The 17,803-nt window shown below is 55.6% G+C and overlaps 1 protein-coding gene across 1 annotated transcript; it reads left to right on the forward strand.

Moving 5' to 3' along the window:
* Window positions 1-1,547: 1,547 nt before the first annotated feature.
* Window positions 1,548-16,219, forward strand: LOC119108004 (N6-adenosine-methyltransferase non-catalytic subunit-like). The gene is given in 8 exon segments (XM_037231589.1): window positions 1,548-1,625; window positions 2,939-3,082; window positions 4,229-4,402; window positions 5,208-5,417; window positions 6,493-6,558; window positions 6,560-6,666; window positions 12,485-12,612; window positions 16,011-16,219. Coding segments are annotated over 8 exon segments (1,002 nt in total). The 3' UTR covers window positions 16,106-16,219.
* Window positions 16,220-17,803: the final 1,584 nt, after the last annotated feature.

Below are 17,803 nucleotides of genomic sequence, written 5' to 3' on the forward strand. Positions count from 1 at the left end.
GTATTAGTTGCCTGTAGCGCATTGAAGTTTTTTATACCACTGACGTCACGAAGATAAGCTGGCGAAAACCAACAGTTTCATGTACCTCTGTCGTACGACCTTTGGTGAGATGCATTCATAGTGTGTTGTTGGTAAACCGCGCGTTGTTTGTGGAAGGAGGGTAAGATTAGTGATTTATTTGCACGTGACAGTGATGTTAGGTCATGATTGACAAAACTGGAGATCAGGATCGTCACCTTTGATCGGTTTGGCGGTTTTTGAAACCTTCTGACCATATTTGATATTTTCAAGAGCGACAGCATATCCAAAGGAATTTGATATCGCCGGCACAGGTCTCGCAATTTTGGATTGGGCTTTGTCGGCGGGAAGGTAACGATCATGGGACATCCAAAGCGCATCATTTAAGTGCGTTTTAAAATTTAATGAGGGGATGCTGGGTCAAACAATGGCTACCTCCGTTTCTATGGTAAACCTAAGTTTTGGTATTTTTAGTCTATATCCTGTCATCCTCAAAGTTTTAGTTGAACATCCAGTCTGCAAAAAGATCCACCTTGTTTGGCGGCTACCTGACATCTGTATTGTACCATATTCTTGCAGGTGTTAAGCTTAGCCCAGGCCATTTTGTGCAGAATTTTCAAATATTTTGTGTGAAAATGTGCTCAGAGTATTGCAGCTCAAAATTACCTTTGTGAGGCTATGGTTCCTGGACACATGGTGGGTTTTCATGATGGTTGGTTGGTTGAACTTTCACAATTTCATGGTTGGTCAAAACACAATGGTTTTCAGAATAAAAGGTAACTTATATAGCTGCAATTGAGTAACTGAGTTAAAAGTAGTGTGTATGTCTCCTTTTCTTTATGATGGCTTGACAGCCTGTCTCAGGGTTTTTTTGTGGTTCATTTTGAGTGTAGCCTTCAGCAATTCTATCTGTGATACATATACAAACTCAGCAAGCTGAAATAGAATGACAAGCATGAAAGCAAGAGCTGGTTTACAAAAAGCTTTGTGGCAGGGGTGGCTCACTCTACCCTGCTGCTGGATACATGTCTTTAAGGAAACACCCCAACTTGCAGAAATCAAGCTACCTATCAAGATATTGCAGTCATGTCTGAGAAGCTAAAAGAGATGCGTGAGAAGTCACAGAAAAGGCGTCCAGCTACCTTGCCAGCATAGTGAAAGTGTGTGTATGATGGTATCCAGATGTATAGATGTATGCACCTTTCTCCATTGGAAGTAAGTGTGATACTTATGTTTCTAGTACTTTAAATGGGATGTATTGGGGGGGGGGGCAAGAATACAAAAAGATTGTTTGTGTATTTAATACCGCTGGTCCATGAAAGATTCATGTCTAAGACATAGAAAGATTTGAAGCCGGCTGTATGCTTGTGATCACTAAAAATACAGTAGTTCAAATAAAGGTATGAACATCTATATGCACATTGCATTAGCATTGGGCGTTTCAAGTCACAAAACCTGGGGAAGGTTCTAAGGGAGTACATCTATTGGGAGTGGAAAAGAACACATGAAGAGAAGAAGGAAGAGGAAGAATGGCCACTAAAGCCAAAATTGATGAGGGTGACACAGCAGAAGAAATGGTGTATACTGATTCTTCAGCTTTCCTTAAGGTAACTGATACAAATAGGGTAGGTGTTGCACATGGCAATATCATCAACTAAAACATGTTCTTATTGATCACATTTAGGAAGCAAAAACAAGTTTAATTGTGCAGCCTTTGACTCACTTAAAACACTGGTTGATATACTTGCACCAGGATGACTAGTGTTGGTAACTCTGTACTTCACACTTGTATGGATCTTACGCCCTTTTGTTAGTTGATTGGACAATTTTGAGAATATTAGCAACTCAAATAAGGTAATTCTCTCACTTAATTGTGTTTTGCTAGTATGTTTCAAACAGAAATGACTTTTTGGGCAACCAGAGTTTCAATCCACTCAAGAAAGTGTGTGACATCATTGCCATGTGTCATCTGTTTTGGTTTCCAACATAACACCAGTGGGAACAATCTGTGGTATCTGTTCCCAACATAACACCAGTGGAAACAAGATATGGCATTTCATGCTCACATAATGCTGCCAGTGATGACCCTCCATGCATTGTTTTGCTTCATCAGTACACTAGTCATCAGGCCAGAGACGGCATCTTGACAGAGAGGTAGTCAGAAAGACAAGCCTTTACATGACTGGTGTGTGAAATCAGTGTGATATCAAGGCTACAGTCGTAGTTAATGAACTACATTAGCGTGATTTCTAAGATACCATTTTTGTTCACACAGTGAGAAATTGTTTTTTTGTTTCATCATTTCCTACCTTTTGGCTGTCCATTGCAAGGAATTTCATGCAAAGCAGCATTTTCATGCCAACAAGCTCACACTGCCCAGTTTACCCTTTTGGTTGAGCACTCATGTGAAAAAATCTGTCATGTCATGTCAATCTGTCATGTCATGTGGCCAGTGTCATTCAACTAGCATGGCAATGTGATTGTGCTTTGGTAAGCATTTGGATTGATTTTCTTTTTTGAAGTCTGCTGTTGGTTGTCAGCAGAACTGCATATTATCCATATTACACCAGTGTATGTTCCAGCTTGTTGTTAACTGAACAGCAGCAAGCATATATACTCACCCAACTTGGGCATTTTGTATTTTGACTGCATTTGACATCGGCGGCACTCGCCAGATGCGAACAACGTTGACCACATCTAACTCACATTTTCCAAACCTGCATCATTTGATCGTCGCCCCCAGCAATCTCGCACTGAGCGTGACGAGCAGATTCGTCAGCTAGCACCAGGACACGTCGCCGTTCCCTCAGCCGGACGCCTGACCCGGCCGCCGGACCCAGACGATCCGGACGCTTCCTCCGGCGGCATCCGGGTCACCCGCGGCCGCCCACTGACCCGCGTTTCCCGCGGCCGCCGCCAGGGCACTCAGTCGGCCAACCCGCACAACGACTACTGCCAGCACTTCGTGGACACGGGCCAGCGGCCGCAGAACTTCATCCGCGACGTGGGGCTGGAGGACCGCTTCGAGGAGTACCCGAAGCTGCGGGAGCTCATCAGGCTGAAGGTGGGCATGGCCGCCGCGCGCGCCGAGACGGCCGCCGCGCGCCCAGACGGCCGCCGCGCGCCGAGACGGCCCACACGTGTCCCGCGCCAACACTGCAGCGGCGAGGGGTAGGGAGAGGAGGTGTCGAGTAGGTTGTTACTCTGGTGTTTTGTGTTGGCAGCGGTAAGATTTCCGTTGGTCAGCGAGCGTCGCTTGGCTTCTCCGTCCCTGGTCCTCTTCGGCCAGCTGCAGCGAACGCCTGAGAGTAGTACGTGTTGGTCCATAGTCTGGGTGGGTTCGGTGTAGAGCCTCTTCAGCCTACTTGGAATGTTGGTGAGCTGTGATATCAACGAGATAAACCTTAAGTTGGACAGTATGTCTGTCAAACTTGCCCACATGTGGACGCTGACAAGTGGCACAGTCACCTGACATGGGATAGCCGCGTCGTGGCATTGTGCAGGACCAGAATGATCATTCGCGGTGTCAGTTGCTAAAACGGTCCGTGCACGAAATTATCTTTTTCGCCGGAGGACCGCTGTTAGGTGGGTTCGGGCAAATGCTGCACCAGTTGTTCTCGGGCTATTTTAGCACATCCAATGGTGCGTGCGCAGAGATTCGCTGGGACTGTGTTGAACTGGTGTAAGGGCCGCCGTCGCGGCCGACCGCTGGCGTCGTGGTGCTGGCGGCCACACTCAGCACTCGCGGCTGACGCCATGCCAGGCTTCTGGTGACGAGCGGGCTCGGCCGGGGATAGGCAAGCTACGTCGGCTCGTGGCTCCGCGCCCGCGACATTGTTGTGCTCGTACCACTTGGCATGCATGGATGAGCGATTGGCTTCTTGTTATCAGCCCGAAAAGCACTGACTTGAACTAGTTAGCAACATAGCTATTCTAAGGGCATAATACGAATAAAGGGAACATTCATCTTGCCATGGGTTTATATCTCTGAAGCTAACTTACATGAAACTGGACGCCTGTTTCCTCGGTCCGTGTCGCGAGCCAGCCATGTATGGTGCCGACCGACTAGTAAGCCAGTCAACGTGATGCTTATCAGTGACCAGTCTCTCGTGAGGGAATACGCCCGCAATCTTCAGAACACGGCTGTGTAGCATTGAGATGAGCTATTGGTGGAGAAAGCGGCCGACTGTTTGGGTGGCTGCTGCTGCAGGACGAGCTGATCGAGAACACGGCCACGCCGCCGATGTACCTGAAGACGGACCTGTTGTCGTTCGAGCTGCGTCAGCTGCGCAGCGAGTTCGACGTGATCCTGGTGGAGCCGCCGCTGGAGGAGTACCAGCGCACGCTGGGCGTCACCAACCAGCGCTTCTGGAGCTGGGACGAGGTGGGCCGCGGCTGCTGCTTAACGTCGGGTAGTGCGCAGAGGGCCGACCAGGCGCCAGCCATTACCAATAGCTGTGTAAAACAGCTCATTCTATGGGATGACTGCGCAACTGAACGCCGTGGTCTACCAGTTTTGGAATAAAATGCATGCGAAGGACAGAAAAGTTGAGTGCCACCTCTTTCACGAAATGTCAAATAGGCAAATACATCTGCGGCGAATAAAATTCACCAATCCGCAACACGGCGGGTAGCGATATTTGGGGCGGTATGGGGCGATTTGGAGCAGTCCTAAGTTTTTCTCTCTGAAGACGAAGTTCGTCTTGCGCTAGATGATTTAAGCCTGTTTGTCTAGCCTATAAAGGTGGGCGTAAGGCCTTGTCCGCATGTGCTGCCACCTACTGGCCATGTATGCAACCTGGGCTGCTGATGAAGACAAGTCTTCTGGCATATTTGTAACCATTGAAATTGATAAATGGACTCATGCACTATATGTGACATCGCTTAGTGATGGCAGATGCTGCTACAATTTCCTGGGTCCTGGGAGCGGTGCTCGTGCCGATTTTAAATGTTTCTGCTCTGTGCTTAAGGTTTAATCCACCAATGGATTTGTGATGCATGGTGAGGGATGAACTAGTTTTTGACAAAAGTCCACATGGGCTTCAACAGTGAGTGAGTGGCCCGGACTGTTGTGCCGTGTGGTGTTCAGTGTTGTGCTTCTGATGTGTTGGTGTACTGTGCTGACGTGCTGTGCTGGTGTACCGTGCTGGCGTGCTGACGCCCCTGACCCGGCACTGACCCGTGGCCAGATCATGAGTCTGCAGCTGGACGCCGTGGCGGCGCACCGCTCGTTCGTGTTCCTGTGGTGCGGCTCTTCGGACGGGCTGGACCTGGGCAGGCAGTGCCTCAGGAAGTGGGGCTACCGGCGCTGTGAGGACATCTGCTGGATCAAGACCAACATCAAAAACCCAGGGCACAACAAAAACCTGGAAACGAAGGCGATCTTCCAGCGGACCAAGGCACGAATGAGGGTCGCGCTGTGCATGTCCACCTTTTTTGCTTGTAGTTTCATGTTTCATGACAGTGATAGGCTGTTAAAGCCTGTGAAAAGATCGCTATGTCGCGGGATTTATGCTATTCCAATCAGTGCTGGTAGAACAGAACAGGTCTTGTTCATCAAGCGATACAAGTCGGTAAAGGTTCGTTAAGTGAATGTGCTCCTTTTATGACAGGGATGTCGACAGCAAACGAACGGTCGAGTGGCCCACAAGGGTGCCGAAACACGAGTGTCTGTCATGCGCGATGAAGATTGCGTTACCATCAGCATTTAACTGGAAAGGGCCTGTGCACAACTATTGGGAATTGTGGGTACAGGCTCATAGCAGTTTCCAGACATTTTCTCGCACCTCCGTTTTGACTGGCTTACCATTTTTGTTATAATTCCACATTTTTAAAATGTTTCGTACACTTACGCTGGCCTCGATGGTGTTTATCGTGGACATCTCCTTTGGAATTCAGTGCTTTGCATCCTATTATGCCATTCCAGTACGCCACCTTAGTGGCTGTTGGGAAACTGCTGTCAAACCGAGCTATGTTACGCTCGCGGAAAAGTGTATGTGAACTGCCGGGCAGCACAACGTGTTCTGTTGCCACTGCACTGCTGTAGTGACGACTCCCACCAGCGGCAGGCGAGCTGGTGTTGACAGCTCGGTGGCTGGCACGCAGGAGCACTGTCTGATGGGCATCAAGGGCACCGTGCCGGCCGAGCTGGTGTTGACGGCTCGCTGGCTGGCACGCAGGAGCACTGTCTGATGGGCATCAAGGGCACCGTGCCGGCCGAGCTGGTTGTTGACGGCTCGCTGGCTGACACGCAGGAGCACTGTCTGATGGGCATCAAGGGCACCGTGCCGGCCGAGCTGGTGTTGACGGCTCGCTGGCTGACACGCAGGAGCACTGTCTGATGGGCATCAAGGGCACCGTGCCGGCCGAGCTGGTGTTGACGGCTCGTGGTGGCACGCAGGAGCACTGTCTGATGGGCATCAAGGGCACCGTGCCGGCCGAGCTGGTGTTGACGGCTCGGTGGTTGGCACGCAGGAGCACTGTCTGATGGGCATCAAGGGCACCGTGCGTCGCTCGGTGGACGGAGACTTCATCCACGCGAAACGTGGACATCGACCTCATCATCGCCGAGGATCCGGGCTACGGCTCGCTGGAGAAGGCCCAGGAGATCTTCCACATCATCGAGCACTTCTGCCTGGGCAGGCGCAGGTTAGATAGCTCTCGTGCTGTGGCGGTTGTCGACTCCGGAGCCCCACGCCAAGCTGTGATTTCCCTCATCGTGAAGCCGTCTTGTGGAACATCTGTGAGGTGTTGGTCCCCTTTCCGTCAGCTTGAACGTCACAGATGTGCGGCTTGGCTTGTGATGACCCCATGGGCTGCGTCTGTTTGATAACGGTTTTTGGTTTGAGAAAATTTGAGAGCGAAGACGTTTTTAGAGACCCGTCGGCGTTGTGACTTCAGTTCTACCTCCTCCCTGTGCTTACCTCGCATATACCCGTGTGAGGGTGTACATTATGCGATCATAAGGCATCTGGAGGCGTTTTCTTAATGTCCACGTCTAGTTACTTTGCACCCTTAAGTAGAGTTACATATTTGGACTTAACGGAAGTGCCATAAGCGACAGGGAGGTCATCCGACCACAGTGTTCGGAAAAAAAACATTGTGCATCCCCCGCACGTACATTGGTCACTTTGCACTTGTCAAGGGAATTTTCACGTGGACAAAGCTGTCTAGGTGAGAACTTGGTTCACGTCATGTTGGGGAGGCCGGAGCGGAGGCGACTCCTGATTCTAAACTCACAAAATGGTTGTGTGTAGAGTCTGGACTCATTATGTTTGTCATGAACACGGCCATCGAAGCTTATCTTTCAGTTGGAATAATGCATGCCATGTTTAGAAGCGACTGACGGAAGTCGAGGACAGGCATAGGCCCGAATCCTTCCGAACCAGAACTCAAATCCGCACTCTCCACCTTGTGGGACACTCTCCTAGCACTATCTCCGGAGGATGCGGTGTTAACACTATCTTCATGGGACGCGGTCTTAGTGCTGTCTTCAAGGGACGCGGTCTTGCGCCATCTTCAGGGACACGGTCTTAGCGCCATCTTCAGGGACACGGTCTTGCGCCATCTTCAGGGGACACAGTCTTAGAGCCATCTTCAGGGGACACAGTCTTAGAGCCATCTTCAGGGGACACAGTCTTAGCGCCATCTTCAGGAGACACAGTCTTAGAGCCATCTTCAGGGGACACAGTCTTAGAGCCATCTTCAGGGGACACAGTCTTAGAGCCATCTTCAGGAGACACAGTCTTAGAGCCATCTTCAGGGGACACAGTCTTAGAGCCATCTTCAGGGGACACAGTCTTAGAGCCATCTTCAAGGGACACAGTCTTAGAGCCATCTTCAGGGGACACAGTCTTAGAGCCATCTTCAGGGGACACAGTCTTAGAGCCATCTTCAGGGGACACAGTCTTAGAGCCATCTTCAGGGGACACAGTCTTAGCGCCATCTCAGGGGACACAGTCTTAGCGCCATCTTCAGGGGACACGGTCTTAGCGCCATCTTCAGGGGACACGGTCTTAGCGCTATCTTCAGGGGACACGGTCTTAGCGCTATCTTCAGGGGACACGGTCTTAGCGCTATCTTCAGGGGACACGGTCTTAGCGCTATCTTCACGCCGGTGGCCGCCGCCATGCATACTACCGTTTTGTCCCTTTTTAGCCGCATTTCACACCCTTAGCCTTAAACGTATCTTCATTTTGACCCATGCTTAGCCCATCTACATGCTTCAAGGTTTCTCCTGCACAGTTGCAATGGTGCATGCTCTCAACATCATCAACGGGGGTTTTCATACGCAATATGACGAAACCGTGCTGGGTTACCCCACCAGTGCATAGTAATCCGGGGATTTCCGGTCAGAGCTTCCGGGACGAGCGCTGCATGTGAAAGCGTAAGGTGTCTCGGGGCCTGCCGAACCGGGGAGGTGCTCTCCCCCAGCTGCGGTGAGCTGGTCCGGCTCTCCTGGAGCGTAGGGTGTTGCGGGGGCCTGCCGAGCCGGGGAGGTGCTCTCCCCCAGCTGCGGTAGGCTGGTCCGGTTCTATTGGAGCGTAAGGTGTCGCGGGGCCTGCCGAACCGGGGAGGCGCTCTCCCCCAGCTGCGGTAGGCTGGTCCGGTTCTATTGGAGCGTAAGGTGTCTCGGGGCCTGCCGAGCCGGGGAGGCGCTCTCCCCCAGCTGCGGTGAGCTGGTCCGGTTCCATTGGACCGTAAGGTGTCGCGGGGCCTGCCGAGCCGGGAGGTGCTGTCCCCCAGCTGCGGTGAGCTGGTCCGGCTGTCCTGGAGCGTAAGGTGTCGGGGCCTGCCGAACCGGGGAGGTGCTCTCCCCCAGCTGCGGCGGGCTGGTCCGGCTCTCCTAGAGCGCAGGGTGTCGCGGGCCTGCCGAGCCGGGGAGGAGCTCTCCTGCTGCAGTGGGCTGGTCCGGCTCTCCTGGAGCGTAAGGTGTCTCGGGGCCTGCCGAGCCGGGGAGGCGCTGTCCCCCAGCTGCGGTAGGCTGGTCCGGCTCTCCTGTTGCAGGCAGGGCCGCGGTCTCGGTGACTTGCAGTGCCGAGCCTTTGACCTGCCAGTACCGCTACCAGCGCCGGGACTCGGCTGTGTGGCACACCAGTGGACTGTACCATACAGTCTATGTGCTGAGCCTTTGACCTGCCAGCATCGCTACCAGCGCCGGGACTCGGCTGTTTGGCATACCAGTGGACGGCACCAGACATCCAATATGTCCACGTAAACTGCAAACATTTTGCGATCCCTGGGATCCCATTCCTTTGTGCGCGTGACTCGGTCGCAACTTACAAGGAAGAGATCGACTGCAATAAAAAAAAAAACATTAGACAGCGCGCGGTACAAGGAAGAATGGCGGCGTGCCAGAGTTTATGTTTTCTCAAAATGATGTCCACATAGGCATCGACTATGTGATCATCGCGTGTATTATTTGCATTGGCGTTGGGTGTGGAACACATCTCATGCGGAATTACCCACTTAGCATGCACTGGAGAAGGAGTGTGCTAACCACGGCAGCTCGCAGTGATGACTCGCTTTGTAAGCCGTCACTTACCCCATTCATGATGAGTTCCAGTGCTGCGTGCTCTGATAGCCCGCATACTAGCCACATATGCGCATGTCCTTTTACGATAGCGAAATGCAACTCGTCACAATTACGCGGTCGCGCACTATCACATTCATCAAACGAAGGTCTGTTACCACACAGCCGTCCTCTTTGGTGAACCAAACCGCCACTAAGTCGCGCTCAGGCGACATCGAATCGCGTCGCAGGTGCGCCGGACCGGGCGGCCCGGGCGGAGCTCCGCGTCACGGCCTATTGGATGGTCTCGACCAGCCAGTCCCGGTAGTGGGCGACGTCGGTGTAGACGCCGGGCAGGCCGGGCCGGCCGCAGCCGATGCCGCCCGACACGACTCCCACCAGCGTGGCGCGGCCCTGCTCCGGCAGCAGGAGCGGGCCGCCGCTGTCGGCCTGGCAAGCCGTCGCGGCCGCCCTCCTTGAAGCCGGCACACAGCTGGCCGGGCCTCAGCTTTCCCGGCTTGCCGGCGGCGCGGAACCAGGCGGTGCACTCGGTCGGCCCCATGACCGGCACCGCCACCGACTGCAGCACGTCGGCGCGCTGGCCGCCGTTCGCCTCCTCGTCCAGCCAGCCCCAGCCGGCCACGGTGGCGGTGCGGTTGACGGGCGGCGCGGCGGCCGCGCCCGGCAGGCAGGCGGGCTGGACGCGCCGGCCCCAGACGGCCGGCCGGGCCAGCCGCAGCACGGCCAGGTCGTGCCGGCGCTTGCCCACCGTGTAGCCCGGGTGCAGCGTAATGGCCTTCACCGGCAGTCGCTGCTCCTTGGCGTCCGACTTAGGTCAGGTCGTGCTCGCCGGCCACCACGCTGAACTGGTCGGCCGGCATCAGTCTTCAGGCAGTGCGCGGCGGTCACGGCGAACCACTTGTTGACGAGTGTGGCGCCGCACCCGTGCTGCTGGTCGCGCTGCAGCGACAGCAGCCAGGGGAACTGGCCGGGCCGCGCGGCGCCGCCGCCCACGATCTTGGTGGCGGCCGCCTGCTTGCCGCAGGGCACGTCGGCCAGGTTGAGCGCAGCGGCCGCTGCGGCCAGCGCCAGCGGGGGCGAGCAGGGGGGCGAGCGAGCTGCATGACGCTGCTGTGGACGGCACGGCAGAGACTGGTGTCCCGCTGTGGGCCGCCACGTCGCTTTATACGCGGTCCGGCCGGCCGCTGGCCGCCCCGCGCGCCGGGCCGGCCGCCGGCCGAAGGTCGCCCCAGGCGCTGCCAGTGCTGCAGGTGCTAGCCAGGCGCGTCCCCGGGGCTGCCCTTCCGCTTCCACGCGCGGCTTCCTGGCCGGCAGTGCCCTGCAGCCGTCCCCGGCCGGACGTCTGCAGCGCCCGTCCCCGGCCTGCGGCGGGATAATGAAGGTCGCGAGCTCCGAGTCCATCGGGCTGCACAGGCCGATGCTCGCTGTTAAGCCGTGGAGTTTTGTTTGTCGCGCTTTGGTAAGGTCCTTGATCACCGTCCGACGTGTCGGCGGTGGCTGGCTGTCGGGCGAGCCTCACGTGCCAGTCCGGTCCTTTAGCTGTCCCGTCTGCCGGCCAGACTAGCGCCTCCCACGGGCCGTCATGATCTGTTGGCGATCTCCCTGAGACACGTCCACGGCGCAGGGCAGCCGCCAGTACTCGGTGGTCATTATACTACTGATCCCACGTGAGCGGCAGCCGACTCTGGCTCCCGCCGGTCACGAGTTCGTGTGTGCGTGCGTGCGTGCGTGCGTGCGTGCGTGCGTGTCGATCTCGACTATATGGCAGCTGGAAGCTGAGGTCGCTGGAGTTTTCGTTCATGGTACTAGGTCTGAAGCGTCGATACCGGTGGCTGCTATTGTATATGCTTTTGAACGAAAAGTGACATCGATGCAATGGAAGTTGCGTTAACGCGCATTGTGTACGCAATGTTTCGTCTTTGATGGTCACGACTTCCCATCTATCAAAGCATCCTTGGATGGGTACTTTAGGTGCAAGTGCAAGAGGTGATGTGGAGGTGCAAGATGCGATATACATAATTTGTGTTGTGCCACGTTTTTCCAATGTGCGACGGACCAATGTGCACAATACCGTGATACTCTTATAGCTAATTTCCTCGGATGCGTTTTCACCGCTTATCCGAAGTATCTTATAATACTACAACCTCTCAAAAATCTTCCCAATTTTTGTGACGTCACTGTACTGCACCCGCCTGGATGGCCTCTAACAGCGATTTGCATCTCTAAATAAATAAGTATTTAAACGAATGAGTAGCATTCTGTGTGAAAGAAATGCTGGTGAGGATAGTGGTGTTACAATGAGTCATAATATAATCAGCTTTCAAATCATCAGGCCCGATCGGCTCGGCTGCCAGTGTTATTGTGCACTGGCGGCGTCTTCCAGCGACAGCTGAAGACCGGCATCGCTGTCAGCAGATGTACTCCAGGGATATACAAATATATCTTTGTTGTCGAAAATCAACCATTTTGAATGTTTTATCCTTTTCGTTCTCTGCGTAAAGGAGTGGCTTTTCGCTGTGGGATACCACTTTCGAAGGCAAAGCGGGGGAACCGAGTGGGAACAAGCCGGCCGTAGACGCTTGGTTCGGGCCAAGTCGCGTTTAACTGAGTCTTTGTTCACCGGATCATTTAGCCATGCAGTTTTGCTCCACCTCTCCCCAGTCTTAGCGAAGGGCTGCGACGCATGATTTCATTCTATTTGTGTTTTTCTAGGTCAACGGATGGTTATTTCGTTCTTGAAAGATATAGGAGCTGTTCCGCGTGCGCGTTCGTGAAGGCGTAGAAGAGGGGCGGCCGCGGCCCTGCCTGCGCCACACCTTGTCCGTAAAACGAGAGCGGTTGCGGTGCCGGTGACTGTCGCACCGGCGGGCCGGCGCGTGCCGTGTCACGTGCTGGGTTTGGGTCGCTGTCAAGCTCCCCCGCGTCGGCCGGCAGACTGCACCTGTTCGGCCGGGAGTCGACCATCCGTCCCGGCTGGCTGACGCTGGGGCCCGGCCTGACCTCGTCCAACTTCGACCCGGACGTCTACAACGGCTACTTCGCTGGAAGCAACGCGACCACCGGTGAGCCACGGGCCCGGGGCCGGGCCGCGCTGCCGGCCCCGGCCACCAGAGCCCGCCGGGCCGGGCCGCGCTGCCCGATCCCGGCTACCAGAGCCCGCCGGGTGGACGCTTCCATCTGATCGGCTGTGATTTGTGTCCCGTACACCAATTGACGCCTCAGAGTTTTTCAGCTCCGGGTTGGCGCAATAATGTGCATCGTCATAGGTATTCGCCGCAGTATATGTGATTTGGCTTTTGTGTCCCGGGGTCCGTTCGTCATACCGTAGTGGAGGAAGCTATACGGTGGTGCTATTCTAGGATCTGACCTGAGAGAAGTGTCAACAAAACTAGACAAACGTCGCCTAAAATCCCGCAAAAGTATTCTGTTTATCAGAGTACTTCTTCGCTAAACTTGTAGAAGTAGCGGAGTGGACCGTTTATGAAATGACCTTTCGAGATGTGATGTGAATTGTGAACGTGACATGGTGTATGTGAGTGAAATGAATCTGATGGCATGACAAAGCAAATGTGAGAATGGTGGTGGTGGAGTCACAGCGCTCTCGGCGCCCGCTGTAACACGGCTGATGGTCTCATAGCAGACGACGAGCCGCAGCATACTCGATGTGAGGACCAAGGAGACTTCGAGCGCTACAGGGTCGCACAGGCGGACGGAAGATGTCTTGCGCGTTGCCGTGATGTGCCCCGGACAGGGAGCGGAAGGACTAGCCCAGTGCCTGACCGACTGCTGTCCGCACGGCTCGTGAGAAGTGTGAAGGGATCGCAGCCAAACGCCAGGCTGCAGACCTGTGCTCCTCTCCGGAAGTGTGCGCGCGAACGGCAGAGCCGCGGCAGGCCGGCGATCGTCTGAGCAGCAGGGCGTACACTGCCCCATCGGGAGCTGACACATTCACCAAGGAATGAACCCCAGCAGGAGGCCGCTCCCATGAACCGGACCATTTAAGAAAACAACCCTGCCATTGTCTGGATGTTGCTGGATTCGGCGGCGTCAGTTTACAACTACGGCATTTACGAGACCCGTACGGCGGCGTCATGACCGTCGCACGCTTCGGCCACACGACATGCTGGGAGTGTGGCTGCCAGGTAGCTTTTCTTCCATGTCGGACCACAGGCGCGCACCAGGAGATCGTGGGCTCACGGCTGGGCTGGGAAGAAGAGAGTGTGCCCCGTGTGGATGGTGGCACGTGCTGCGCCCCGCAGATCAATGAGGGCATGGCTTGGCAGGCTTTTTATCAGCAACGATTCGCGTGGTGAAGTCGATGACGAAAAGGAGAGACCGCTGCTGCGTGTTGTTGGGCCTGAGGAGCACGGTGCAAACGGCTTGCTGGTGGCGTTCGAGACTGCAGTGGAGACCGGCCAGCTGTCTCTGATAGGCTAGTAGGCGCGTGGGGTGGTGAAAGTACCAGCACGGGACGGGACGACGGGACTGGCATATGAAGAGGAACACGCTGGGGGCACGACACGGCCATCTGGCGCGTATGCCGTCGCAGTGACCTGACCCTCGCAGGTGCGGAGTCGTGCGTGCCGGCCGTGGGACCGGAGGTCTGGCCTGTGCTCCGTACCTCAGGTGTCGAAGACCAGGGACGGCCGGTTGATGGAGTTTGTGACGACCTTCCTAGTAAGTCACGGCGCCAGGTCCGCTGGGCATGCTGTGGGCTCGGTGACTGCGACCCTGGCCGACCCGTCTGTCTGGAGTAAGGCGTGGCGGCAGTAGGTCGGCTCGTAGCCAGCTATCGAGGGAAGGCGGCGGCAACTGAAGTTCGCTAAAGGAAGGACTCCACATTGTTGATGTCAGTGGCTGCGACAGCTGGTGCTGTCTCTGAGACAGAGAAGCATCCACAGCGCGCCGGCCTGATCGACAGCACGCGGATACAGGACTCGGTGGTCAGGAAATCCGAGCGCCCGACGCACGCTCCGTAAAGGGGGAGGGGGCGGAGAACGCGTAGTTGAAGAGATCCGGAACAGGTCTTCTCACGGGAACTCTCCAAGTGCTCGGGTGGTCTCGACTCTCCTGCAACGCGCTGTGCTCTTCACCAAGGTCCTTCTGGTGCGGATGTGGAGCGTGATGGCATCATCCAGTGCATGGGGACAATGTTGTCTGCAGCGTCCGCCGGCAATTGCATCAGCACTGACAGGAAGCTGGCGATCAGATTGAGGGACGCGGGCAATTTGCAGATTTCGCTTATGGTGTTTTCAACTGCGGACCCGAAATTCAGGGTGGCCCGGGTCACGACAGGCCGGGGTAACAGATGTCACGGCCACTGACGTGCTGTTGTCCGTAGCGAAGCGTGGCGTCCACGCACTGAAGCAGATTAGGACTGCGCTTCTGGTTGTAGTATCGCGCGGTGCGCCACCTGGAAGGGCTGTCGCATGGCAACCAGCTGAGATCTGGCCATCTGTTGGGGGAGGGGAGGGGGACGAGGCGCCGGCCGACGGGCTGGTCATCAGTGTAAGCGGCGGTGGCACCGGTTCTTGTGCCCCCCCCCCCCCCCCCCCATGGCTTCCTCGGCATCAAGGATAGCGTGCACCTGCGCACCGGCGATTGCAAAGTTCGATGGTCTGGAGGCGAAATAAGGCAGTAGTTTGCGATCCTACGCGACACGCCCAAGCTCGGCTCCCTGCGGCCGTTACGGCCGCGGGGCGCTGTGTTGCTACCGCGCCCATTAGCGCTTCATAAAGGGCTGCGCAACAGCGCGCGCTGTATAACTTAACAGGATACAAAAACCATGTGCAGGTCCCAAGAGTTTCTGAGGCTGCGTGACAGGCCATAAAGGCAAGACTGGATTTTTTAGTAATTGTCCCCCATGAAGCAATTTTACCTGTCACTTCCTCTATGTTAGTTTTTGTTCAATCGACTAAATTTAACCTCTGGTATCTCCTCAGGTGTGTGCAATGTTCCAGTGCGTTGTCGTGCGATCGATGTTTCCCATGCTTTCAACATTCTGCGATTTCATAGCAGTGAACTTCAGTAGGGTACTGTGCCTGTGGATTGTGAGGCACGTAAGGCATTAACTTCACGCACATCATCTATCGAATTCGGATCACGCGTGCCCTCAAGTCGGAAGGCGTTTTTCGTCAGAGACAGCGTCTATGTTAAGTTTGCGCAGCACATAATAATATCGATGCAGCATTGTCAATTGATACTGATTCATTTAATGGATATGCTTACTAGCAAGTGACAATATTCACCGTTACACAATTTGCATACTGCTACAGCTATTCAAGTTCCTAAATTTACACCGCTGCATAATAATTTGCTTCCGCCCTGCTCAGACGACGCATGTGTTAAAGGGCCGTCGTGTGGCAATGCTCCACTTTTAGTTCCCCGTCACCATGTGGCGCTCGGCGGCGCTTCTGGAGGGGGCGCCTGGCCTGACCTGTGTGTGTCCTCGCGTTTCCAGGCTGCACGGAGCGGATCGAGGCGCTGCGACCCAAGTCTCCGCCGCCCAAGAGCCGCGGCGGCTACAGCCGTGGCCGGGGACGGGGCGGCCGGTGAGGGCCCGCCGATGGCGCCGCCCGGTCCCGGCCAGGGTAGCGGACGCCCCGCCCGGTGACCGGAAGGGCAGGCCAGCGGCAGCTCCAGCTCGGATCTCTTCTATCGATTGTGATCACGCCCCTGCGCCGACACCCGACCTCGCTTGGAGGAGCCTGCACCGGCAGTTGCGTGTCGACGCGGTGGATGTCGCGTTGTGGTCGTTTTGACTATGCGACAGGCTGGTGCAATGCCGGGCGCTGCCATCGCGGCATATCCGCACCACCAGCGCGTTGACGGTACGGAAAGGGCACCGCACTCTGGTCATTTACCTAAGATGGAAGACTTTGGTAGACAAATGAATGGTGGCAGTGATTTGCCTACTCAGCTGGGGGCCGTTTGGCTTTCAGCGATTTTGAGTCAGCTTCAAATTCATGAAATTTGAAGGCCACTGAGCATAGTCGCATGCTCTTGGGACGGCAATAGTTTTTCTCCTTTGTATATGACTGGACTTCATAGACGTCAGCAAAATTATTTAAAGTCAGCAGATCGGCCAGGGTGCGATAGCCCTGAGGTTCGCCCCCGCGGGTGCGCCGTTGTCGCCCAGAAGATTTGGGACGTGTGTGAGAGGTCGGCTCGAAGATGTTTCATCCTCCAGTCCGCTCGCCTGCCGTTTGGCACTGGTCTTATCGAGCGGCCAAATCTGAGCTGAATTGCATTCTTCCATCGTTCATTGTCTATGAGTTTGTTCATTGCGATCAATTTCACCGTTAATATTTGAACAACTTGACTTATGAGGCTTATGGCATGGCGTAACGTTAAATGCCTTTTTTATTTCGCGATCGGCCAGTACGAACTGTCAGTGTTTGCGGCCTGACATCTGCTCTCACTGGCCTCCGCGAACGTTTCTTTTTATCGTGCTTTAATGTCGTGACTCGGTTACACACTCCACGCGCTGTTAATCTAGGCTGCGGCGGCCCCGCGCGGCTGCACCTCCTGCGCCCGCGCGCTGGGTCTGGCGCAGCCCGTCGCAATCTGCCATGGCTCTCCCCCGCTTCGTGATGTCTCGTACGCGTTCGCCCATGGGGACGATGGGCGGTATGTTCTGCGTGATGTGCGCCGTCGCAGAGCGTGACACAGCGACTGAGCAGCCTTCTGCGGGGATGTCCGACGTCTTTTTAGGTCAGGTGTGTCATGTGACGTACAATTTGAGACGGTGCGCTGGTTGGGCGCGTAATGTTCCGCGAAGCTGGCATCATGCTTATATACTGGAAATGTCTGGGCGGCGAATGTGGTTTCCGTTGTTCAGTTTGTCACCAGCACGTTGTTGTCGCTGCGTTGCATCCGGAACTCTGTGGCGAAGGGCTGTGGGCTGAGCCAGGGCGTCCACGTGCCCCACGGCACCGTGCTCGGCGTGTGGCCTTGTCGCTGGTATGACGTCAGCACAACCGCTACCGTCCCCGGATCCCACCGGTGGCGATGCGTCGCCGGGCTCTGTCAGCTACATGACGCTGCTAGCCTGGGCCGCCGGCACCGAGGCAAACCACCTCCTGACCTGCCGGACCGGCCGGCGCCGAGGCGGACCACCGCAGCCTGACCTGCCGGACCGGCCGGCGCCTGCTGTGCCGGACCGCCGGCGCCGAGGCGGACCACCGCAGCCTGACCTGCTGGACCGGCCGGCGCCTGCTGTGCCGGACCACCGCAGCCTGACCTGCTGGACCG

Source organism: Pollicipes pollicipes, unplaced genomic scaffold, assembly GCF_011947565.3.
Source record: "Pollicipes pollicipes isolate AB1234 unplaced genomic scaffold, Ppol_2.1 Scaffold_6686;HRSCAF=7923_pilon_pilon_pilon, whole genome shotgun sequence".
Taxonomy (NCBI): domain Eukaryota; kingdom Metazoa; phylum Arthropoda; class Thecostraca; order Pollicipedomorpha; family Pollicipedidae; genus Pollicipes; species Pollicipes pollicipes.